Here is a 25,889-nt window from a genome sequence, read left to right as displayed (position 1 = left end):
CATAAGTCAGATTAATTGTTTGTATAAAATTTTCTTACACATATGTTGTGTTACTTTGTTTTCTACTATAAATAAAATTAATAGAGTTACTATTATTTTAGATTTATATCTTTTATTCCTTTCTCTATTTATTCTTGTCGGAGGTCTCATTTAACCTTCAAATTTTATTTCATTTTTACTATTCATGTACCTTTTACTATTCATTAGTTACTATTCACTGTCTACTATTCACGGCTACTTTTGCTACAGTGTTTTACTGTTCATTTCCCGCCTATTACTGGCTCTGATACCAATTTCTGGGGGAACCAATTTCTGGATCGTTTATATACCTCACAACCCTAAAGAGGGAAGGCGCATTAAAATACATATTCATATCGATTAATATTTGGATGTAGTAAGCTATAGACAAAAACGAATTCATTATTTTAAATGAAATCATCCCTATAACCTCATACTAATTAAACATCATAATCTTAGAAAACATTATTTTATAATGCTATCATACACAATAAAATTTAAATCGGAATTTTTACCTCTTATAATACCAATTTCTGGGGGAACCAATTTCTGGATCGTTTATATACCTCACAACCCTAAAAAGGGAAGGCGCATTAAAATACATATTCATATCGATTAATATTTGGATGTAGTAAGCTGTAGACAAAAACGAATTCATTATTTTAAATGAAATCATCCCTATAACCTCATACTAATTAAACATCATAATCTTAAAAAACATTATTTTATAATACTATCATACACAATAAAATTTAAATCGGAATTTTTACCTCTTATAATACCAATTTCTGGGGGAACCAATTTCTGGATCGTTTATATACCTCACAACCCTAAAGAGGGAAGGCGCATTAAAATACATATATTAATCGAATACAACCTCTAACTCATATCCAAGCAAGTTGGTTCAAGCAAAACAAATAATCACACCACAAGCAATAAATTTAACAATTCTAAATAAATTTAACCATTCTAATGAAATGGAACGGGGATAGGAATGACATTCCATTCCTTTGTTTCGAATGTTAATTTATATTATATTATTATTGTTAGATTTTATTTTTATTAATTATAAATTATTATTTTTTTGCCGAGAATTAGTTATAAATTAAAATTATTTGTATACCTTAGTTTTTAAATTTGATAAGCTCCCCCATATACTCTTCATGTTTTCTTATGTGGGTTTATTATATCTCATCACTAAATTCTATACTTCTTTTATGAATTGGATTAAATTAAACAGCTGATACACTCGAACTTCAGTTGGAATCGGAAATCGAACTGGAGAACAGGCCTGGCTAAAAACACTTTATATTATTTAAAAAACTAACATAAAACCCTGAAAAGTTATAGATTTCTACACAATCCCTGGCGTTAAGCCCCATGCAACCAGTTTGCCTGTGATTCAATGGAGCGCACATATATTCACATACCACAAGAATTGTTGGCGAAGATTTTCTTACCACAACCAGTAAAATCCCTTACACAATGGAAGTGTGTTTGCAAATTATGGAATCAAATCATTAGTAGTAGTAGTAAGTCCTTCATGTTTAATTTTTGTATGAGTGCCTTTGTGTTCATTATAAGTACAGCCCGTTTGCCTTAACTTATCGGTAACTTATAAGTTAACTTTTTTTTTTTTAATTTGCACTTGGAATCTATTTTACCAATGGTGGCTGCTGTATTTTCAGATGATGGAAAATTTTGGCTTGAAGCAACTGCTGGTTTTCGGAAGCTGCTTTCTATAGGTTTATTTGGTTCATTCAGCCTTTAAATATATTATTACAACCTACTTGTGCATATATTTAATATTAACTTCAAATTCTCATTAACAGAGCACAATTCTCCCATCGACCAAGTTATTAAAACTGGTGTTGTTCCCCGGTTTGTCGATTTTCTTGGAAGAGATGAATACCCGGAACTGCAGGTTGATTATGATGATTTATTATTTGCTATGTTCTTTACATGTTCTTAATTTTAACTTGTGATGCCCTTAGTTTGAAGCTGCCTGGATCCTAAATAATATTGCATCGGGGACATCTGAACAGACCAATGTCGTGATTGATCATGGAGCTATTCCTATTTTTGTTAGACTTCTTACTTCTGCAAGCGATGATGTTCGTGAAACGGTATGGAATGAAGTGTTTCTATGATTTATGATTCCCACTAGCTATATCCTAATTTTTTTTAGCCATTGTTGACGGAGGAATTTGGTATCAACAAAGTTTGAGGTTCTTCGCCGGAATCAAGATCTACGATGGTGGTCCCTCGCCTGAAAAGTGAGCGGAGTGTGGTGGTTGTGATAAATTGGGGGCTGAGATTGCTTAGGGTTGGTGGTGGCTCCTTATGGCTCTCGCTTCCGACCCCTCACAATTTGCCTACGTATCCCTATTTATAGGGAATCAAGCCCACGTAGTTCTTGGGGAATAAGAAATCTAATGGGCTTAGACTTCTTATTCCCAGGCCCGGTCCAGAATCCATCTTCCGCTAGCTTTAGGAATGTCCAACTATGAGGCCCAACCGCGAAGGCCCAAGGCTCGTTTGTAATCGCAGGACTTCACGGATAATGCATCTCCCTGCGCAAGGATAACATTCCGCTACAGCTATCTCCCTTGAATTACGAACGCAGGTATAGCCACGGTTCACCCCAAATGCCAGACGCGTCCCTGTCCCCCGAATGAGGATAACCCACCAGATAGCAGGACAGGTGATCCCAAGCTCTTGGGTGCAAAGTGCAGGATGACTCCAAAGTTCTCCAATGAGGACACCCATTGAATACAAGAACAGAGTTCCCAAAGCACACACCAAAGTTAACCCCGCATCCCCAACGAGGACACCCGTTGAATACAGGAGGAGGCCTTCAATCATCAGGCATACCCCTGGAGGTCTTCAAGCTTTTCACGGACATCCCCCTCCTTGACCGTCTCAAGGAGGGAATTCTTCAAAGAGTACCTGCAACAAATATGTTAGTGAAAATAATCCTCCATTGCTCCTTCCACGCTTGTCTTGCTTTAAACTTACTCTTGATCATGCATTCTTCACACATAGGTCATCCTGAACGATTGGGCGCGTCCTGACGCTATGAACTCCACATATTGCTATATCTTCCAAGTATCTCTATTTGCTTTGTCTTGAATGAGAACAAGCTCAACCATCCCAAAGTGTGCATCTCCAGGAGGCAGGACGCGTCCTCCCCTTGTAAAATACACATATTCTCCTTGCTTGGCAACCTTATTACCTATACAGCTCATCCCATTATTTTTACTTATCAGGGCGCGTCCTGCGCCTTGGGCGCGTCCTGCGTCTTGGGCGCGTCCTCCTCCTTTCAATATCTTTCTGCTCATCTCTTTACATGACAACCCAAAGTACAGCCTACACAATCATGGACGCATCCTACATATACAGGGCGCGTCTTCGCTTCATACAATGTAGACCAAAACCTAATTATTCATCTTCTTGCCCCAATTCAATTCCAATTGACCCGTATTTGACCCGAGATGATCCAATACCAAATTTTGGCTATAACAACTACCCCCCGAATTCCATATGAAGTTGGAAACAAAATTGGAATTCTAATATCTACATCCAAGCAAAAATTTGTGTCATCCTCCACTCGTATGAGTATGCGTCCTCTACATCTTCCTCTATGAGGGCGGATTCTCAATTAAGGCCGCGTCTTCGGAATCTTATCCTCCTTATTGACCATGACGGCGCGCTCTCACTCTTTGCCGCGTTCACAATTGTTATTCACATTTCTTCCCGCCTTCACCTATGAATACCCCTTCTCTTTCTGATAACTTTAACCTTGGTTTGTCTAGAGAGGCTTACCACTTATGTACCATATCTCTAAGCTTACATGAGCTAACTCGGTGTAAGAAACAAGAGAATTTATACAAAAGTGTGCACTTCACATACTTTGGAAAAGCACAATCCATTAACAAAGGTTTGAGGGTTCTCTAACTTTTTCATCCCAATATTGGTCTCCCATGAGCGTGCCTTAAACTGAAAGGGTCATCATATGAGGGCGCGCACTAAGGAAAGCGCGACCAGAATAAAACACTAGCTCTCTGATCTTCAAGTAATAAATAATCTTTGACGCAAGGAGGACGTGCCTTGTTGGTGATAGTGATCCTTCCACCGATGACACAATACCATTCTATATTTGATTTCCTGCTTCTTTCCAAATCATGACTCCAAACCGCTGATCTCATCTTTTCGACAAATAGCGTGATTCATTTATTCAAATCAAAGTCAAAACTTTTACAATCTTCTTCAATCATCTATTTTTAGAGGGCGCGCCCTTTAAAGAGGTGACGTCTTCCTCAAATAATTAACATCATTAGAGGGCGCGTCCTCTTTACGAGGAGCGTTTTGCTCGATGAGAGGAGCGTCCACGTCGACAAGAGTATCATTCTTGGAGGGCGCGTCCTCTATGAGAGGAGCGTCCATCTCCACAAGGGGAATCACCCTTGGAAGGCGCGTCTTCTCTAAGAGGAGCGTCTACTTCGACAAGCTAACATCCTTGGAGGGCGCGTCCTCTCTAAGAGGAGCGGCTTATCTCGACAAGTTCTTCATCCTTGGAGGGCGCGTCCTCTGTCAGAGACGCATCCTCCTCGACAAGGGTATTCATCCTTGGAGGGCGCGTCCTCTGTCAGAGACGCATCCACCTCGACAAGGGAAATCATCCTTGGAGGGCGCGTCCTCTGTCGGAGACGCATCCACCTCGACAAGGGAAATCATTCTTTAAGGGAGCTACCTCTGTAAGAGGTGCATCTATCTCGACAAGCTAACATCCTTGGAGGGCGCGTCCTCTCTAAGAGGAGCGGCTTATCTCGACAAGGTCTTCATCCTTGGAGGGCGTGTCCTCTCTAAGAGGAGTGGCTTATCTCGACAAGGTCTTCATCCTTGGAGGGCGCGTCCTCTCTAAGAGGAGCGTCTTATCTCGACAAGGGTATTCATCCTTGGAGGGCGCGTCTTCTGTCAGAGACGCATCCACCTCGACAAGGGAAATCATCCTTGGAGGGCGCGTCCTCTGTCGGAGACGCATCCACCTCGACAAGGGAAATCATTCTTTAAGGGAGCTACCTCTGTAAGAGGCGCGTCTACCTCGACAAGCTAACATCCTTGGAGGGCGCGTCCTTTGTAAGAGGAGCGGCTTATCTCGACAAGGTCTTCATCCTTGGAGGGCGTGTCCTCTCTAAGAGGAGTGGCTTATCTCGACAAGGTCTTCATCCTTGGAGGGCGCGTCCTCTCTAAGAGGAGCGTCTTATCTCGACAAGGGTATTCATCCTTGGAGGGCGCGTCTTCTGTCAGAGACGCATCCACCTCGACAAGGGAAATCATCCTTGGAGGGCGCGTCCTCTGTCGGAGACGCATCCACCTCGACAAGGGAAATCATTCTTTAAGGGAGCTACCTCTGTAAGAGGCGCGTCTACCTCGACAAGCTAACATCCTTGGAGGGCGCGTCCTTTGTAAGAGGAGCATCTACCTCGACAAGGGTCTTCTACAAAATCTTCATGTAACAAAACTAAATCAAAGATCAATATTTTTAGAAGGCTTTTATCTTCAACAAAGCTCAAGCGATGCAGAAACTATCTCTTGTTGAAACATCTCCCAACGAGGCATCTCACGAAGTGGCATCTGATAAAGGGCATCTCACTCTCAGAGACATTTTCTTAAAGTTGAGCGTTTCCTTAAACATGAGTATTTTTCCGACCTTAAGCATCTCTCTTATTTTTAGGAAAAGCCATGTACCTTACTCATGTGGCAATATGTAACACCACAGAACTAATGAGAGGTAACCTACCCCCCGAGCGTGCACCTTGTCAAAAGTACTTTGTAGCCTCATCTTCCTCATCTGAACTAATGCAACTCCCACATTCCCTTTTTGCTAAAGACAACCAGATGACCTTGGTAGTCATATCGAAAGAAGAAGCCTTAACATATGAGCCAAATATGCTCAGGGCGCGTCCTGAAAACTCACTCAGATTATTGAGGATGTGAGGGCGCGTTCGTTGAAACTAAACTCTCGACATACTAGGAAGATCATTGTACTTCATTCGCTTCTGTATAAATCATGTATGTAATATCGAGGAAGATCACATGGGTATTTCAATAAAGGCGCGCCTTGAGAGAGATAGCCTTGGAGAGTTTACTTATAACTGTTGAGGATATAACATTATATCCTTAGATGAAGGAGCTCATTCATGTCCTGGGGCCTCACCTTGACAATTAAGGGGCGCGTCCTAGGATTCATGGTACCTCTACTCTGATAGATTCTTTTCTCTTGAAGTTCCAATATTAAGATTCTCCTTGTGGTCAATAAAGTTCACCTCACCATCAATATTTTTTTTTGAGGGCGCGCCTTAAGGAAAGGGCGCGTCTTGAAAGATGAGGAATTAGTTCCAGTCGAGCCATTCTTCAAGTAGTGACTATAACTCATCTGATTATCATGACATCTTCATTGAAAACTTCCATAGACTTTTTCTTCTGAGGGCGCGCCCTGGGAGAGCAATTCTCCACTGAATGTTTCACATGCAGAGGGCGCGCCTTAATATATTGTGACGCAGCACTTGGTAACTCATGAGATTTTTTCCTGATAAGATTTCCTACCTACAATAAACACAATTAATATGGAACTTGAAATGTTACCTGGAGGACGCGTCCTAGAGGGACGGACGTGTCCAGTCGGTGAATTTTCCTGAAATTTGCTGAAAGTCATATGGGCCCCAAATATTTTAATCAAGGCGCGTCCTAAGAGTTTGTGGGGGATTTTCTCCATGCCAAATCTCTTTCCCAATCCTCTTCCTGCACAAGTCCCAAAAACAAGTAATGTAAAATACAACGAAACTAGTTGAGTGTTACCTTGATGGATCTTGTTAAAGGCGATGACTAGCTCATGATAGTAATGCCTTCTTCTTGGAGTGTTCTCCTCCCGATCGTCCTCAGATTTGCGCCTGATTAAGTCTTCTAAACTGAATAGTGTTCTTAAATCTTCTAAATCAAATAGAATTGTTCAGTCTTCTCGTTGGAGTAGGATTCTCCAATCTTCTAAATGGAATAGGATTCTCCAATCTTCTAATTAGAACATGATTCTCCCATCTTCTAGATAGAATAGAATTCTTCAATCTTCTAAATAGAATAGGATTCTTCAATCTTCTATACCAAATAGGTTTCTCCCAATCTTCTTAATGGAATGGGTTTCTTGCAATCTTCTAAGATAAATAGGATTTTTTGGTAAAAATTCGTAGCTGCTGTTTTCCTCTGTTTCCGGGCTGCTCAACTTGGATTGTCCTATCCATATCATCTCTGAATTAAAGAGAATTCAATAAGCTTCGCGTAGGCTGTAAGATCGTTCAAATCTGACTTACGGAACTCGAGATACGGCCCAAACAGTGTAAGCAAATCGCTTAACCCACCAAATCCGAATTTTTCATCCAATTTTGCTCCTTTGTGGCCATGGTTGTAAACTTCAACCCTCATGGCTGGAAATCATCATCCATGGATCTCCCTCGTGGCCGTGGATACTACATTCAAATCTCCTTCGACCCCCCTGGCCAAAAATATTTATTTTACGGATCTCCTTCGTGGCCGTTGTATGCAACTCCTCCGTGGCTATCCTTCAATTCTTGCGTCAAAGAACCTTCATCGTGACGAGACATCTCTTCCTCCTGAGATTATGATCTTGATGAGCACCCCTCCTTCTAGCGCCAATTTGTTGACGGAGGAATTTGGTATCAACAAAGTTTGAGGTTCTTCGCCGGAATCAAGATCTACGATGGTGGTCCCTCGCCTGAAAAGTGAGCGGAGTGTGGTGGTTGTGATAAATTGGGGGCTGAGATTGCTTAGGGTTGGTGGTGGCTCCTTATGGCTCTCGCTTCCGACCCCTCACAATTTGCCTACGTATCCCTATTTATAGGGAATCAAGCCCACGTAGTTCTTGGGGAATAAGAAATCTAATGGGCTTAGACTTCTTATTCCCAGGCCCGGTCCAGAATCCATCTTCCGCTAGCTTTAGGAATGTCCAACTATGAGGCCCAACCGCGAAGGCCCAAGGCTCGTTTGTAATCGCAGGACTTCACGGATAATGCATCTCCCTGCGCAAGGATAACATTCCGCTACAGCTATCTCCCTTGAATTACGAACGCAGGTATAGCCACGGTTCACCCCAAATGCCAGACGCGTCCCTGTCCCCCGAATGAGGATAACCCACCAGATAGCAGGACAGGTGATCCCAAGCTCTTGGGTGCAAAGTGCAGGATGACTCCAAAGTTCTCCAATGAGGACACCCATTGAATACAAGAACAGAGTTCCCAAAGCACACACCAAAGTTAACCCCGCATCCCCAACGAGGACACCCGTTGAATACAGGAGGAGGCCTTCAATCATCAGGCATACCCCTGGAGGTCTTCAAGCTTTTCACGGACATCCCCCTCCTTGACCGTCTCAAGGAGGGAATTCTTCAAAGAGTACCTGCAACAAATATGTTAGTGAAAATAATCCTCCATTGCTCCTTCCACGCTTGTCTTGCTTTAAACTTACTCTTGATCATGCATTCTTCACACATAGGTCATCCTGAACGATTGGGCGCGTCCTGACGCTATGAACTCCACATATTGCTATATCTTCCAAGTATCTCTATTTGCTTTGTCTTGAATGAGAACAAGCTCAACCATCCCAAAGTGTGCATCTCCAGGAGGCAGGACGCGTCCTCCCCTTGTAAAATACACATATTCTCCTTGCTTGGCAACCTTATTACCTATACAGCTCATCCCATTATTTTTACTTATCAGGGCGCGTCCTGCGCCTTGGGCGCGTCCTGCGTCTTGGGCGCGTCCTCCTCCTTTCAATATCTTTCTGCTCATCTCTTTACATGACAACCCAAAGTACAGCCTACACAATCATGGACGCATCCTACATATACAGGGCGCGTCTTCGCTTCATACAATGTAGACCAAAACCTAATTATTCATCTTCTTGCCCCAATTCAATTCCAATTGACCCGTATTTGACCCGAGATGATCCAATACCAAATTTTGGCTATAACAGCCATGTTGTTTGTTTTTTCCAACTTCATATCTGTTTGTGCTTGCAATTTAATGTCTATTAGTTGGAGGTAAAGACAATGACATTGACTCTAGACATTTCTATATCATATTAGGCTGTTTGGGCATTAGGGAATGTAGCTGGTGACTCACCCAAATGCCGTGATATTGTTCTTGCCCACGGAGCTTTGATGCCGTTGTTGGCACAATTCAACCAGCATGCAAAGATATCGATGTTAAGAATTGCAACTTGGACTTTGTCAAAATTCTGCAGGGGAATGCCACAGCCTCACTTTGAGCAGGTTAGATCGACACTACCAATATACATTCTTTGTTCCACTTTCCTGATGCCTCTAGCTAAGCTCACAGGCGTCCATTTTTTTTAAACAGATAAAGCCAGCCCTCCCTGCTCTTGCTAAACTTTTAAATTCAAATGACGAAGAAGTGCTTACAAATGCATGTTGGGCATTCTCCTATCTTTCTGATGGTACTAATGATAAAATCCAAGCTGTAATCGACTCTGGTCTTTGTGGAAGTCTGGTTGAACTTTTATAGTGAGTGGTTGATCATTATTATTATTAGATACAATGTAATCGGTAATTATTTTTATTTATTGATCTTTCTCATCTTGTACTAAAAACCTGACTTTTGTTTATATGTTCAATTGCTAGCCACCCCTCACCTGCTGTTTTCAGACCTGTTCTGCTCACAGTTGGGAATATTACCACAGGAGATGATACTCAGACACAGGTATTGGCTTTACGTAATGCTTGTAAAGATCTCTGTTCTTTTCTAGTGTTTTGTTTCTGTTATAAATTTAGTTTTTGCCCCTTCGATTTTACTTGGGAAATTTTGTCTAATTGATGGAACTCTGTTGGATTTGTTAGTCTCATGTTACTGTTGTTTTTAAAATTGCTGTCCTGACAATTGGATGGAACTCCACGTGTGACATTGCCCATTTTCCGTTCCAGGAATTGTGTAGAAACAATTAGGTTATTGTCATAGGTGTTGTTGATAACTTAATACTTAATTTCTGGCTGCTAGAAGAAAGCCAATAATTTGTTCTTCAATACTTATTTCAGGTCATTATACAACCTCAAGCTCTTGTTTGCCTTTTAAACTTGCTGACAAATAATCACAAGAAAAGTATCAAGAAGGAAGCATGTCGGACAGTCTCTAATATCACGGCTGCCAATAATGAACAGATACAGGTCTGCGTGCTAAGCAAAGAGATTCATATAAATATCTTTATATAGCCCAAGGCAATTTTATCTTGCTTATAGGTGTCTAGGATCTGTATGTGTATTGATATGTATTCCATTTAAATATAAGCTATTGTGTTGAATTAAAATGTGGGCAAAAAGTGTTGTTGGTAGCTGGAAAGTAGCGCATTAAGAAAATGCCATGACTGTTCTAGGATTAGGAATTGTTTTTTGTAAGTTTGGTTATTTTAATTAGCATCAGTGACGGACTGAGAAATTCTGATTGTCAGTAGTATTTGGATACTATTTTCGAGTATCAATATCATATGCGACCTGAACTGTTCAATACATATTGATTGTGGATTTAAATTTAGGAATACATCCTTTTCGCTTGTTCTCACTGACTTGTGTTTCAAATACGTGTCCAACAACTTTAGGCTGTTATTGAGGCTGGTATAATAGCCCCCCTTGTTCAACTGCTTGGCAATGCTGGATTTGAAATCAAGAAAGAGGCCGCCTGGGCGGTTTCAAATGCTATATTCGGTGGTAATGAACAAATCAAGTAGGTCACCTTTCTTGCAATTTTTTTTCTATATTCTGGAGATGACATAAGTTTGATGTCTTATTTTTTGTTCTTAGGTTTTTGGTAAGCCAGGGATGCATAAAGCCTTTGTGTGATCTTTTGAATTGTCCTGATCCAAGAATTGTTACTGTTGCCTTGGAAGGCCTGGAAAAAATTTTGAAGGTTGGAGAAGCTGAGAAAAATTTGTCAAAACAATCTGCGATTAATACAAATAATCAAACAAGTGTGTGCGTGAGTAAACGAAATCAAACGGAGGAAGAAAAGATATAAACAGAAGAGAGATCATCGAGTCCAGTTGAAACTGTCTCCTTAAAGCTATTTCGCCTCTCACCGTATGTGCGAGTCGATAGCCTCGCAGGATAAAACGAGGTAACGGCGGCGTTACGGATAACGAGCACCTTCAGCGAGCTTGAACGGGCACGAAACTATCACCGAGAGAGAGATTTGTGTTTAGAGGCGAATATGTTTTTGGTGTGTCTAACCCTAACGCCTTAGAGGTGTTTATATAGGTGTAGATAGACTTGTGCGCTACTCTTTTCCATAATTAAATATCATTAATTATGGAATCGGTGTAATACTTGCAAGCTACTCTATTCCATAAATAATCTGAAACAGAATCAGATTAAATATAACAAGACATACACCATATCAATTAATCTGAAACAAAATCAAATTAATTTATGCCATAATATTTGAGCCAAATTCTAATGGAAAATAATAATTTCCATTATTAAGAGAATATCATCATATCTCACACATCTTTTAGTCATAATGCTCAAAAATATGACTTACCAATATGGGACTTATACCCATATTTTCCAACAATCCCCCACATGGGTGAGATTGGTGATCTTAGTAGCACACACCAGACAGACAGACAGACACGGAGTTTGACTTGGTGATAGTTTCTTCGATCAGATATAGCATACGATAGGTAGAGAATGCTCCTTGAACCTTCGCTCGAGTAAGCATACCGACTTTACTGGTAGACAGTAGACGTGCTTGTCCTTGAACTGTTCGACCGTTTATGTAAACGATGATATACTTATCACTATATCGTTTCTGACTCGTTCAGCTCTCATGAGTATGTCCATTTTGGCCATGGAACATCGTCCTGATTCTGCAGAAGTTTCTAAAGAATTGTGCCTCGCAATTCTCCTTTGAAGCGGCCCCACTTCTCTCCCACATAGGTGATCTTTATCTTATAGAGTAACCCGCGTCTACTCAACTGAATTCCATGCGTTCACTCCTGAGCTCCATGTATTCATCAAAGATCATTAAAGGCTCAAAGCTTAACCTCGTACCTTACGGGTCTCACTGTTTCCTCATCATAGGAACAGGCCAGGGGTTACCCCCACAGTGATTTGGTCATCATGATTTAGTTGTCCCATTGAACCAAGTTCTTGGGATCTCCAGTCAGCAATGGTTGGGTGTCCACCATGATGCCGTTAAGCAATAGGCTTAAGGCCCATCCCTCTCGATGATTTCTCAACCACTTCTCTTGATAACCCTTTGGTTAGTGGATCCGCGATATTATCCTTTGACGGTATATAGTCAATAGTGATAATTCCGGTTGAGATCAATTGTCTAATGGAACTGTGTCGTCGTCGTATATGACGAGACTTTCCATTATACATCGTGCTCTGTGCTCTGCCAATAGCAGATTGACTATCACAGTGAATCCCTATTGCAGTTACAGGCTTTGGCCATCTTGGAATATCCTCCAGAAACTGACGTAGATATTCAGCCTCTTCGGCGCATTTATCTAGTGCCACAAACTCAGCTTCCATCGTGGAATGAGTTATCACCGTTTGTTTTGAGGATTTCCATGATATTGCCGCTCCAGCTAATGTAAACACATAGCCACTCGTAGACTTAAGTGCTTTCTTGCTAGATATCCAATTTGCGTCAGTATATCCTTCTAATGCTGCTGGGTATCTGCCATAGTGCAGTCCATAGTCTCGAGTTCCCCTCAAGTACCTTAGTACCCTTATAATCGCTTTCCAGTGATCAGCTCCCGGATTACTCGTAAACCTACTCAACTTGCTAATTGAGTATGCAATGTCTGGTCTTGTACAACTCATGAGGTACATCAGACTACCAATTATCCTCGAGTATTCCAATTGGGAAACAGCTACACCTTTGTTCTTGGATAGGTGCAAAGTCATATCCACAGGTGTCCTAGCTTTCTCAAAGTCATCCTTAAGAAACTTCTCAAGGATCTTGTCAACATAATGTGGTTGACTTAATGCGAGACCCTCTGATGTTCTAGAAATTTGAATTCCCAGAATTACATTTGCTAGTCCCATATCTTTCATGTCGAACCTTGATTCCAACATGTCCTTTGTAGATTTGATAACTTTATCATTGCTTCCAGCAATAAGTAGATCATCTACATATAGTGTCATCATGACATAGCCATTGTCATTCTCCTTGACATACTGTTCTCGTTATCCTTGTAATAGGCACAGCTATCACATTCATTGATTTTGAAACCATTGGCCAGCACGACCTCATCAATTTTTTCATGCCATTTCATAGGCGCTTGTTTCAAACCATACAATGATTTCACCAATCTACACACTTTCCTTTCTTGCCCTGGGACAACAAACCCTTCAGGTTGTTTGTTAGATATATTTGATAATGTCATGGCTAATATGTTTTATGTTTAGCTTTCAGATCTTGTGTGAACAGGATAAATCAGTACTTAACTGTTGATCAGTACTTATACTGGAAGTTATGACTTAAGGGATATCAGTACTTATGTTATCAGGAGATAAGCATCAGGAGATAGATATCAGAACTTAAGTGCTGAAGGACGATCAGATAAGGACAGTAGCTGATTAAAGTTAAGAAGATCAAGATAAACATAAGAAGAGATATGCATGAAGAAGGAATTCCATAAAGAATGGAATACTTGGAATAGAAGATATCTGATTGATATATTTTAGGAAGCAGAATTATATTCCATATCAATTAGCGATTATCTTGTAACTGTGTAGTATATAAACACAGACATAGGGTTTACACTATAAGTGTTATCATTATCGAGAATATTATTTACTATAACCCTAGCAGCTCTCGTGATATTTTGTTCATCACTGAGAGATAACAGTTCCAGATTGTAACAGAGTTTATTGTTTCAATAAAGTTTGTTTTCTATTACATAAGTTCTTGAAGTTTGATTTGATTGTAATAAACACTGTATTCACCCCCTCTACAGTGAAAGTGTGACCTAACAAGTGGTATCAGAGCCTTCTGTTAACACACATACAGTTAAAGATCCAAACACAATCATGTCTGACACAGAAACTCCAACTAAGCCTACCAAAACTGAGGAATCATCAAAGACATCAACTCAGAGTCGATATGAGACTATCAGAGTTCCCATATTGAGACCATCTGAATATCCCATATGGAAGGTAAGGATGACCATATTTCTGGAAGCAACAGATCCAGAATACCTTGATAGAATCAAGGAAGGGCCTCACAAACCTACCAAGCTCGCTGTTGTAGTTGCAGGTGAAGCAGCAAAGACCGTACCAAAGGAAAAGAGTGATTACACTGCTGAAGATATAGCATCTATTGCTAAGGATGCCAAGGTACGACACTTATTGCATAGTGCCATTGATAATGTAATGTCAAACAGGGTAATCAACTGCAAGACTGCTAAAGAGATATGGGATGCACTGGAGATAAGGTGTCAAGGAACTGAAACAGTTAAGAAGAACAGGAAGACAATACTCACTCAAGAGTATGAACACTTTGACTCTAGGACTAATGAGTCATTGACTGATGTATATGATAGATTTGTCAAACTCTTGAATGACTTGTCATTAGTAAATAAGGAGTATGATCTTGAAGATACAAACCTTAAATTCCTGTTAGCTCTTCCTGAATGTTGGGATTTGAAGGCAACAACAATAAGAGACAACTACAATCTTGATGAAACAACTCTTGATGAAATCTATGGAATGCTCAAGACTCATGAACTTGAGATGGAACAAAGAAGCAAGAGGAAAGGAGGAAAGTCAAGGACAGTTGCTCTCAAGGCTGAAGAGGAATCCCCCAAACCACCTTCCTCAAAGAAAGACAAGGGTAAAGCTCTTATCATAAAGTCTGATACTGAGTCATCAGGTTCTGAGAGTGATGATGACTCAGATTCTGAAAGCTCGCCTGAAACTGATGCTGATGAGGAGATGATGAAGCTGTGTGCTCTTATGGTGAAAGGAATCACAAAGATTGCATACAGGAAGTTCAGGAAGGGAAAGAAGTTTTCCAGGAAAGGCATAAGTTCTGATAAGAAGAATTTCAGAAGATCTGAAGGAAGAGGAGGAAAGTCTGACAGAGGAGATTACGCTAATGTTAAATGTTATAATTGTGGTGAGAAAGGCCACATATCTCCTGATTGCAAGAAGACCAAGAGTGACAAAGGCAAAGCTCTTGTCACAAAGCAGAAAAGCTGGACAGACACCTCAGACTCTGAAAGTGAGGAGAACTATGCATTGATGGCAAATGCTGATAAATCAAGTTCTGAGAGCAGTTCTGAAGCTGTTGAAACAAAGGTACCTCAGACTACTTATGCTTTTCATACTGATGATATTAATGAGTTGAGAAGATATCTTAAAACCATGTTTGTTAGTTATAGAGATCAAACTTTAACATGTGAAAGATTAACTTCTGAAAATCTTGCTTTTAGGAAAAGAAATGATTTCTTAGAAAAAGAGTTAGTCATGTTCCATCAAACTCAGCAGGATAGAGATGATGCTTTTTATGTTAGGGATGAAGTGCTAAAAATGAATGAATCTCTAAAAACTGAGTTAGAAAAGGAGAGAGAGATTATCAGAACTTGGACTAACTCTGGCAAAACAACTCAAAATTTGCTAAGCAGTGGAAACTGGAAAGAGGGCTTAGGTTATGGAGAAAATAAAAATGAAAAAGGAACTGTAGAAATTAAGCCTGTTGATAAGCAAAAGCTGAAGTTAAAACCTGTTAAGTTTGTAACTGAAAAATCTGAAAATGAGAAATCAGAAGTTAAAAAGGAATTAGCTTCTGACAAACTAAAACAGGAAAAGACAGCTGAAGTTAACATAGGCTTAATGACAAAGAAGCAGCTTAAGCATAAGCTGAAAGATGTTAAGAATGCAAACAAGGTAAAATCACCTAGGAAAAATAGGAATGGAAAGGAAGGTGTGAATAAAAGTAATAACTATAAATCTGTTCCTGATGCTCCTAGGAAAGCGTGTCATAACTGTGGAAGTTCTAACCATCTGGCTTCTTTTTGCAGGAAGAATAAGAATATTAACTCCTTATCTACAAAATCAGGAGTTAAGAGTCAGTCTGTTAGATACAAACCACAAGATCCTTGTTTTCATTGTGGTAGTTTATGGCATTCCATTTATACTTGTAAGGAATATCATAGTTTGTACTATGATTATTATCAAATAAAACCTTCTTTAAAGAAAGTTTCTGTTGTTCCTTCTAGTGTAAGTTATGATTCAAAGTCTGGTAGTATAAGTTCTGATAAGAAAACTGTTAACATAAAATCTGATGCTAAATCCGCTGCAAATGTTAACAAACCTAAAAAGGCCAAACGATCCAAGCAAGTCTGGGTCCTTAAAACTAATAATTAGTGGTCTTTTTGATTGCAGGGCAACAGAAAAAATATTTTAGTTCTGGACAGTGGATGTTCAGGACATATGACTGGAAATAAGGCCCTGCTATCAGACTTTGTGGAGAAAGCTGGCCCAAGTGTTTCTTATGGAGATGGCAACATTGGAAAAACTTTGGGATATGGCAATATCAATCTTGGGAATGTCATCATTAAAGATGTAGCTCTGGTCTCAGGACTTAAACACAACTTACTGAGTATAAGTCAAATCTGTGACAGAGGTTATCATGTTGATTTCTTTGCAGAACATTGTGAAATAGTTAGTAAATCTAAAGAAAAAATTGTTCTGAAGGGATTCAGGCGTGGTAACATTTATGAAGCTAAGCTTTCAACAAGTTCTGATGGTTCTGCAATCTGTTTAGTAAGTAGAGCCTCAACTGAAGAAAGCTGGAATTGGCACAAGAAACTCTCTCATTTAAACTTCAACAAGATAAATGAACTGATCAAGAAAGATCTTGTGAGAGGACTGCCAAAATCAGTGTTTGTTCCTGATGGTCTTTGTGACTCATGTCAGAAGGCTAAACAAAGAAAATCTTCGTTCAAGAGCAACACTGAATCATCAATTCTTGAGCCTTATTATCTGCTTCATGTTGATCTATTTGGTCCAGTGAATGTCATGTCTATTGCAAAGAAGAAATATGCGTTGGTCATAGTAGATGAGTTCACCAGATACACATGGGTGTATTTCTTGCACACAAAAAGTGAAACTGCATCTATCCTGATTGATCATGTCAAACATCTGGATAAATTGATCAAAGATTCTGTGAAAATTTTGAGGAGTGATAATGGCACTGAATTCAAGAATCTGATAATGGAAGAGTTCTGCAAAAATCATGGAATAAAGCAGGAATTTTCTGCTCCTGGAACTCCACAGCAAAATGGAGTTGTTGAAAGGAAGAATAGAACTCTCATTGAAGCTGCACGAACAATGCTTGAAGAAGCAAAGCTTCCAACCTATTTCTGGGCTGAAGCTGTGCAGACTGCTTGTTTTACTCAAAATGCAACACTCATTAACAAGCATGGAAAAACACCATATGAGATGGTGAAGAACAAGAAGCCAAATCTCAAATACTTTCATGTATTTGGATGTAAGTGTTTTGTTCTCAAGACTCATCCTGAACAGCTATCCAAGTTTGATCTAAAAGCTGATGAGGGAATCTTTGTTGGATATCCACTTTCTACAAAAGCCTTCAGAGTCTATAATTTGAGAACAAAAGTGGTCATAGAATATATCAATGTCTCTTTTGATGACAAGAAGATCACTGGACTTGAAGATTGCATTGATCATGATCAGCTGAGATTTGAAAATGAAGATTCATATTCTGATACCTCAAGTCCTGACAGTCTAAGTCCTGATACTATAAATTCTGATGGATTAAACTCTGATGTTATTGAAACTGTGGTGACTACGTCAAAGGAAGATGCACCAATGCAGGGGGAGCATACTCAAGATATTATCACATCTCAAGAAGCATCAGAACATACATCTGGCTCTTCAAATTCTGATTCGTCAAGTTCTGATAAGCCAAGTACTGACAGTACTGAAAATCTAAATACTGAAGGATCCAACTCAGAGAGCATAGTTTCAGGGGGAGCATCAGAAAATGAAACCGAAGACAGCATGAATCATGGGGGAGCATCCAGTTCTAGAGAAAATCTTCCATCTGCAAGGAAGTGGACAAAATCACATACACCTGATTTGATAATTGGAAATCCTGAGGCAGGTGTCAGAACTAGAACAGGTACTTCGAATGAATGTCTTTACAATTCTTTTCTCTCTCAGTCTGAGCCAAAGAAAGTGGAAGAAGCTCTTCAAGATGCTGATTGGGTGCAAGCAATGCAGGAAGAGTTGAATGAATTTGAAAGAAACAAAGTCTGGACCTTAGTGCCAAGACCTAAGAATAGATCGGTTGTTGGTACAAAGTGGGTATTCAGAAACAAAACTGACAGTGATGGCATAATTGTAAGGAACAAGGCAAGGCTGGTTGCAAAAGGATATTCTCAACAGGAGGGAATTGACTATGATGAAACATTTGCGCCAGTTGCTAGGTTAGAAGCCATAAGGATATTCATGGCTTATGCTGCTCACAAAAAGTTTACTGTCTTTCAAATGGATGTGAAAAGTGCTTTTCTCAATGGAGAATTGGAAGAGGAAGTATATGTTGAACAACCTCCAGGCTTTGTAGATTCCAAACATCCAGATTATGTCTACAGGCTTGATAAAGCACTTTATGGACTTAAGCAAGCTCCTAGAGCATGGTATGAGACTTTAGCTCAGTTTCTTCTGGAAAGTGGATTCAACAGAGGAACTATTGACAAAACACTGTTCTATCTCAACCATGGCAAGGACTTACTTTTGATTCAGATTTATGTTGATGATATTATTTTTGGGTCTCCAAATGACAAACTTTGCAAAAAGTTTGCCAACCTAATGCAGTCAAGATATCAGATGAGTATGATGGGAGAACTTAGTTATTTTCTGGGCCTTCAAGTCAAGCAAAGTGAAGAAGGAACTTTTATTTGTCAATCTAAGTACACCAGAAACTTGCTGAAGAAATTTGGAATGCAAGACTGTTCAAGTGCATCCACTCCCATGGCCACTGCAACAAAACTGGATAAGGATACTGGTAATTCAGTAGATATTACTGATTACAGAGGTATGATTGGCTCACTTCTCTATCTAACTGCTAGTAGACCAGATATCATGTTTGCTACCTGTCTTTGTGCAAGATTTCAAGCAGATCCAAGAGAACCTCACTTAACAGCTGTAAAAAGAATCTTTAAGTATCTTAAAGGAACAGCTGATCTAGGATTATGGTATCCTAGAGAATCAGATTTTAAATTAATAGGTTACTCAGATGCAGATTTTGCAGGTTGCAAAATTGACAGGAAAAGCACAAGTGGTAGCTGCCAATTTCTTGGAGGCAGGTTGGTTTCTTGGTATAGCAAGAAACAAAAGTCAATTTCCACATCAACTGCAGAAGCAGAGTATATTGCTGCAGGAAGCTGCTGTGCACAGATTCTCTGGATGAAGAATCAGTTACTGGATTATGGGTTAACATATTTCAAAATCCCTATTTACTGTGATAATCAAAGTGCTATTGCTATGACAGGTAATCCAGTTCAACACTCTATGACAAAGCACATCAGCATCAGGTACCATTTCATCAGGGAACATATGGATGAAGGTACAGTGGAATTGCATTTTGTTCCCACAGATCAACAAGTAGCAGATATCTTCACAAAACCACTGTGTGAAGCTACCTTTTCAAAATTGGTAAATGAACTTGGAATGATTTCAGGTTCTTTCTCTAAATCTGCTTAAACTTGTTCTATGTTATCAGACTTTATGATCAGTATTTACAGAATTAATCTCTTTGTATATTCTGTGCATTAATTGATAAATGTCCTTAAGTACTGACTGTTGTCTGATATATGTTTCTAAACTCTGATAAGTGATATGTCTGTTTCAGTAACTATTCAATCCTATGAGGATAATTGTGCTAGATACTGACCTACTAGTCTTCAATAAACAAATGATCCCATGAAAGAAGTAATTATTTCTGCGGAAATCTTATGACACAAGCAAATTCTGATACTTGAGCTTAGTTTAGTTTACTTTATTCATCTTATTACTAAGTCCCAAATTAGAATAATGCTACTCATCTGTTTAAGTTCTGATTCTAGTAAAACTGCTGAATGTACTAAGTGCTGATAAACCTCACTTATCAAAAAGAAAAAAAAAATCAAAGAATAATATCAGGTACTCCTTTGAGATCTAGAGTAAAAATGTGAAAGGGACGACCCAAGTGCATTGCTGGTATTAAGTAAATATGCATTAGAAAAGCAAAATATTTTCTTGGTGACTTTTCACACTCTATGATTACTGGAGAAATACTCTGATAATAGCATAAATTCTGATAAGCAGTCGTGACTTACTTACACTGAGAAGCCACTGTAAAAGAGAATTTTAAAGATGCATAAAATTAGCACAAAAACAGTTGAGGTGGACTCATGCATGAACTCATTTATCAGTAGGTTTCAGGATAATGACAGCTCTTTAGCAAAATTTTAATTATGACTTATTTCTAAGATGTACTGAAGTAGATCAGACTTTACTCTTTGTCTGTTATTTAGCTTAATGCACACACTAATCACTCCATCTGAATGATGAAAATTTCTGTGGTGGTCTATGTTATTTTAGATAAACAGTCATTGTGTCATTTTTGCACAAATTCTGAGGACAAGTTCTAGTTACACGTTCTGATGATTAAGTTCTGACGTTCATAACTAAGAACTTGTATGAGTATTTACTAAGATGAGCATTCCTTTTTCGAGTTAAGAAATTATGTTCTGATGACTGTTAAGTTCTGGTATAGGTCTAAGTTCTGATTTCTCAGTCTAATCCTTTACTTGGCTTATCTTTGAATGAAATTTAATAACAGTCTCAGTTTGTACTCGCATATGTTGAAGTGGAAGATTAATAGTCACTATGATTAGGATTAATGGTTTTGTACTTGAATAGTCCACTGTTTCTTGTGTCTTGTGGGGTCTAGACCATGATTCCTCTTTCCAATGACTGTTATTCTTTTTCAAGTCTAGGGAGACGAGGTAGACTTCTATCTGTCAGCATTAAATATCTTTGCGTCTCTAGGCATTCTCTTGCCTATATAATCAGCCACTTCACTTTAGCCCTTTCATCAATTTTTCTCACAATCATAACTTCATATTCTTTTTCAAAAGCATCATGGTTCGATACAACATGTTTTTGAATTACCAAAATTTTCATATGGAGCTTAGCTGCGCCGACTGGCAGCAGTAGTGGCATGTAACTGCCATTCCTGAAGAGATATGGGGCTCTGTCCCACAGGCGGTGCTGAACCAACTTCTGTTCTTAGAGATGGACTACCAGCTTCATCTTGATCGATTGGAGGCGGAACGGCGGGAAGCTATCCGTCAGCAAGAGCGAATCATTCGACTCGCTATCTTGTTTGTCGAAGATAGGAAGAGGAAGATGACTTAATCTCGTCTTCTTCCTGTTCTTCTTCATCCTCAGCTTTGTCAGGCTTCTTAGCTAAGACTAAAGCTGTTGACGTTAGGATTAGAAGCTTAGGGAAAATCTTGTATTGATGTAATTTCTATTTCATATATGTATTGACTTGATATATTAATGAAAACTGTTTTTACTTCAAGATTTTGTCTCTGAGTTATTTTATCTTGTGTTGTTAAATCCTGCTTGATATTCTGATGACCATTTAAATTTTGTCTTTATTTAAGTTCTGATTCTTTGTCAGCACTTATTCATCGAAATTATCTCGGTCATTTTTCACATGATTCATTTTCAGAATATTAATGTTGCAGTGAAAAATAATTCAATCAGTGCTAACGGTTTAAATTTTGAAATTAAAACTGTGTATCTTGATAAATGAAATGGTTTTTCCTTGAAACAAGGCAACTGGGTAAGTAATCATTCCTGTTTTCTCGAGCCCAGTAACTATCCGTTATTACTGCATGTCTGCCAGGTGTCCAACGGTAACATTTTTTTTCAGAGTATAAGAACAACAGAGAGAAGATTTCTTTAATCTTTTATTTTCTTTATACTTTATCTCTCTTCTTACTTTTACTCTCTTTCTCATTCTTTCTCACGTTGGTTTTTCATACAGACATTATCTCAAACACCTAACAGGCATACTTGAATTTCAATATTTTTTCACATGGCACCAAAGGATTTAATCATTGATGGAGCAAAGTTTGTTCCAAACAACTATGCTGCAATTCTTGATCATGCTGAAGCTCCATCTGAATTGCATTTTGTGCAAGATCTTCTTGCACATAGTGAGGTTGGGTACGCCTTAACTCAGCCTGAATTATTTTCAAGTCAACAAGTTCTGCGGTTCTGGAGGACTGGAGTTTTTGATGATGGTGGTAAACGAGGAACTCCCAGTATTATCTTCCAAGTGGGTGATTCATCCTATGTAGTCACTCCTGGTACAGTACGAAGAGCATTACATCTTCCAGAAGATTGTACCTTCTCTATACCAGAGGAATCAGAACTTCGGGGGTTAATGACTGATTTGGGATATGAAAAGAGTCTGACGAAACTTGGACAGTTGAAACGGGCTAATATCAGAAGAGAATGGAGTTTCTTCTTCGATTGCATCACCAAGGCTTTTGGCAACAAGTGTTCAAATTTTGATGCCATCCCAATTCTGAGTCAGCACATCGGGTATGCTATTATCCATCAAACTCATTTTGATTTTGCAACTGGAATAATTGGTTTTATTGGGGATAGGATGACAGAGGATCGAGATGTTGTTTATTTTGCTAGATTCTGTCAACTTATTTATACGTATTGTACTGCTGAACCCCAGTTAGTCAGCACTCAAACCCCACCTTTTAAGGTTGCAAAAAGGTACTTTAACGACCTGATAAATGCTGACACAAAGAAATCAATGGTGAGATAATTACAGATTCCTCAGTCTGTGAAACATATTCTGGTAAATGCTGATCCTGCTACTTACAAATCTGTTTACTCAAATGTACAACCAACTCACCATAACCAAAATCCATCAACCTCAGTACCTACCTCTCATTCTACTCAACCTACCCTCAGAACTTATCTCAAATCCTATCTCTCCACTTCACAGACTGCTCAACCTTCTTCTTCAGCACCTACTGTGAAGCCTACATCCTCTAAGCCAAAGAGAACAAAGACTGTTCCTCAAACACCTCAAAAGAGGAGAAGCATTACTTTGAGAGATGAATCAGATTCTGAAGATCAGATTTCCTCTTCAGAACCTGTGGTATATGAAGCTGAGAAGGCAACTTCTCAGAAGGATTCTGCAATTGGGGGTTCTAGGCTTCTCAAGAGGCTTAGACGTATGACGGTTCCTGAAACTCCCAAGGAATCCAAATCAACAAGGAAGTACAAGAAACAGAGGGCACAAAGGCCAATTTCAGATGATGAGGAGGAAGCAGCTAAGGAAGGGGATCAGGAATCTCTGATCTCACAAGACAAGGAATTTGCTCCAGTCACTTCTTCTCCATCAACTCCATCTCAGGAACCTGTATCTGACAAGGCTAATTCACCTTCTATGTCTCTTGTTGATCCAGGCACAAGTGCTGAAATTGATATTCAGAACCTGGTTGTGCCTGAAATACTTTTCTTAGAAGCTCCAACAGCAAATAATCCTTCCACAACACCTGTTACTGATGCTGTTCAAACTCCTGAGTTATCACTAACACCTTCTCTGCATCAAGATGCTGATGATCAGATTTTAGGTGAGCATCAGGATATGGCTGTTGATCAGAACTTAGTATCGGATCAGCAATTTAGAGGATGTTGAAGCCTCCATTGCTACTCACACAGTTGTCTTATCAGAAGATACTGATTCTCTAAGTTCTGATGCTGCAAATGATGGAGATACTGGTGAGGCTGCTACAACTGTAGATGCTGATTAAGCAGGTCCTTCAGGACATACTCCTCCACTGACTCTTCCTAAGTCTGAACTGGTAAAGGAGTTTGTTATCAGGGATGCACCAGTACCTTGGAGTGAAACTCCTGCAGGTCAGGAGTGGACTAAGGAATGGAACTCAGTTTCATGTGTTCCAAATGCTTTACATCTTGCTGAGCACTTGACTAAAGCTGATGAAATGTTACATTCTGATGATTTTAAAACCCAGCTTAGAGTCACTGCATTGAGTACTAAACATCTACAAGGTCTTCATTCCAACACTCATGCAGAGCTACACAAGATTCAGGAGAACTTTATCAAACAGGAACAAGTTTGGAAAATTGATAAGAAAAAGTTCTTCCAACCTACCATTGACAGGGTTGCTTATATTGAGAAAACTCAAGAGAAGCAACAAGCTCAGATTGATCAAATTCTGACAAATCAAGCTTCTCAGCAATCGCAACTTACTGAAATCCAGACCTCAGTGGAACTACTTATCTCTCTTTTATTACCTGCTGATGCCAAAAAGGGGGAGAAGGTAATTAAGTCCAAATGCAAAACCAACAAGACACTGCAAGGAAAGGATGATGGAAAAGATGACCAAGGAAACTCTGGAATGGGTAGTGGTCATAGTCAAGGTAGAAGGTTTACATCAAGACAAGCTAGTCACAGAACAAGTTCTGATACTGGGAAAAGAATAAGTTCTGCTGCTGGTAAAAGGATGAGTTCTGATGAACTTCTAGATCTTGATGAGGAAATGTCAAGACAGTTATTTCTTCAAGAAAATCCAGGGATGGACTTGGAAAGTTTAAAGGAAGAAGAAGCCAGACTTAAATCAGAGAAAGTCACATCTAAATCTGAAGCTTCTGGTAAAAAGTTACTTCCAAAACCTAAAGGCATTGTGATCAAAGAAAGGATACATACTGAAGAAACTTTGGCTAGATCACAACCACAGATAGATCCAAGATCCAAGGGTAAAGAAAAGGTTGGTGAACCTATCAAGCCTTATGTACCTCCTGAGGAAGAAGAAATTACTGATGGAAAAGATGATCTTGCTCTGACTTCAAGAAAAATTCTTAAAACAACCTCTGACATGGCTCAAGTTGTTCAGAGTCAAGAAATTGTAAGTTCTGATATTCAGAAGAAGCAAGTAACCTCTGACAGTGCTCAAGTTAACTTGATATCAGAAAATAAATCTAAAACACTCCTACCAGGCTTCACTAAAGCAAAACAGACTCAATCTTTGAAGACTACTCCAAGTGGTTTTGAAGCAAGAGTAGTTACTGGAAAGGAAGCTAGAGATAAAACTGGATTGGGAAGTGTTGATGAAAGAAGAGTACACAACACTACCGATGATCCAACTTCCTTGAGTGAACCAGGTATTGGAGCAACTCCTGAGAGATTGAATCAATTAGAATCTGTACAGATGGTTTACCATACCTACTTGAAAGAATACATCATGTTGTATTTCATGACAGATGGTAGGGTTTATCATATAAGACAAAATGCCATTCCTTTGAAGTATTTTGAAGAATTGGAGCATGTGCTTTTCTTACTTCAAGTGGATGACAGAATAACAGAGACTGCTGCAAACTACTTAAAAGAACAGATTCAGAGACAGAAAAGGCTTTATTCTGTTAAGTCTGACAGCAGATATGTTCCAAAGTACAGAAATCACAATGGTGATATTGTTGATATGAAGCCTAATACTGCACAGATCAGAACATATCTTGGTATTAAGGGGCTTGAATTCAATCTAGAGTCTAATAAAGCTTATGTCATAAGACTAGATCGGGAGTTGAGAAGAGCAAAGATTAATGATCTCAGAGCTGCAATATTTCAAACTGGTGAAGATACTGCAGAGCTTAAAGATGTCAAACGGAGAATGATTGATGAACTCAGATATGCTGAGAAATGTTT

The 25,889-nt window shown here is 39.2% G+C and overlaps 1 protein-coding gene across 1 annotated transcript in view; it reads left to right on the top strand.

Annotated features, from left to right (window-relative positions):
* The first annotated feature begins 1,403 nt into the window (after nt 1-1,403).
* Nucleotides 1,404-25,889, top strand: part of LOC141688897 (importin subunit alpha-1a-like) — a 29,306-nt gene continuing 4,820 nt past the window's right edge. The window contains exons 1-9 of the mRNA XM_074493041.1: nt 1,404-1,763; nt 1,851-1,942; nt 2,013-2,144; nt 9,176-9,361; nt 9,450-9,613; nt 9,731-9,809; nt 10,142-10,270; nt 10,699-10,823; nt 10,901-11,022. Coding sequence (XP_074349142.1) covers nt 1,685-1,763; nt 1,851-1,942; nt 2,013-2,144; nt 9,176-9,361; nt 9,450-9,613; nt 9,731-9,809; nt 10,142-10,270; nt 10,699-10,823; nt 10,901-11,022 — 1,108 coding nt within the window. The 5' untranslated portion in view covers nt 1,404-1,684. The remainder of the gene's footprint in view (nt 1,764-1,850; nt 1,943-2,012; nt 2,145-9,175; nt 9,362-9,449; nt 9,614-9,730; nt 9,810-10,141; nt 10,271-10,698; nt 10,824-10,900; nt 11,023-25,889) is intronic.

This window comes from Apium graveolens, chromosome 10 (assembly GCF_009905375.1).
Source record: "Apium graveolens cultivar Ventura chromosome 10, ASM990537v1, whole genome shotgun sequence".
NCBI lineage: Eukaryota > Viridiplantae > Streptophyta > Magnoliopsida > Apiales > Apiaceae > Apium > Apium graveolens.
Note: the sequence above shows the minus strand (reverse complement) of the source record. Positions and strands in the feature narration are given on the sequence as shown.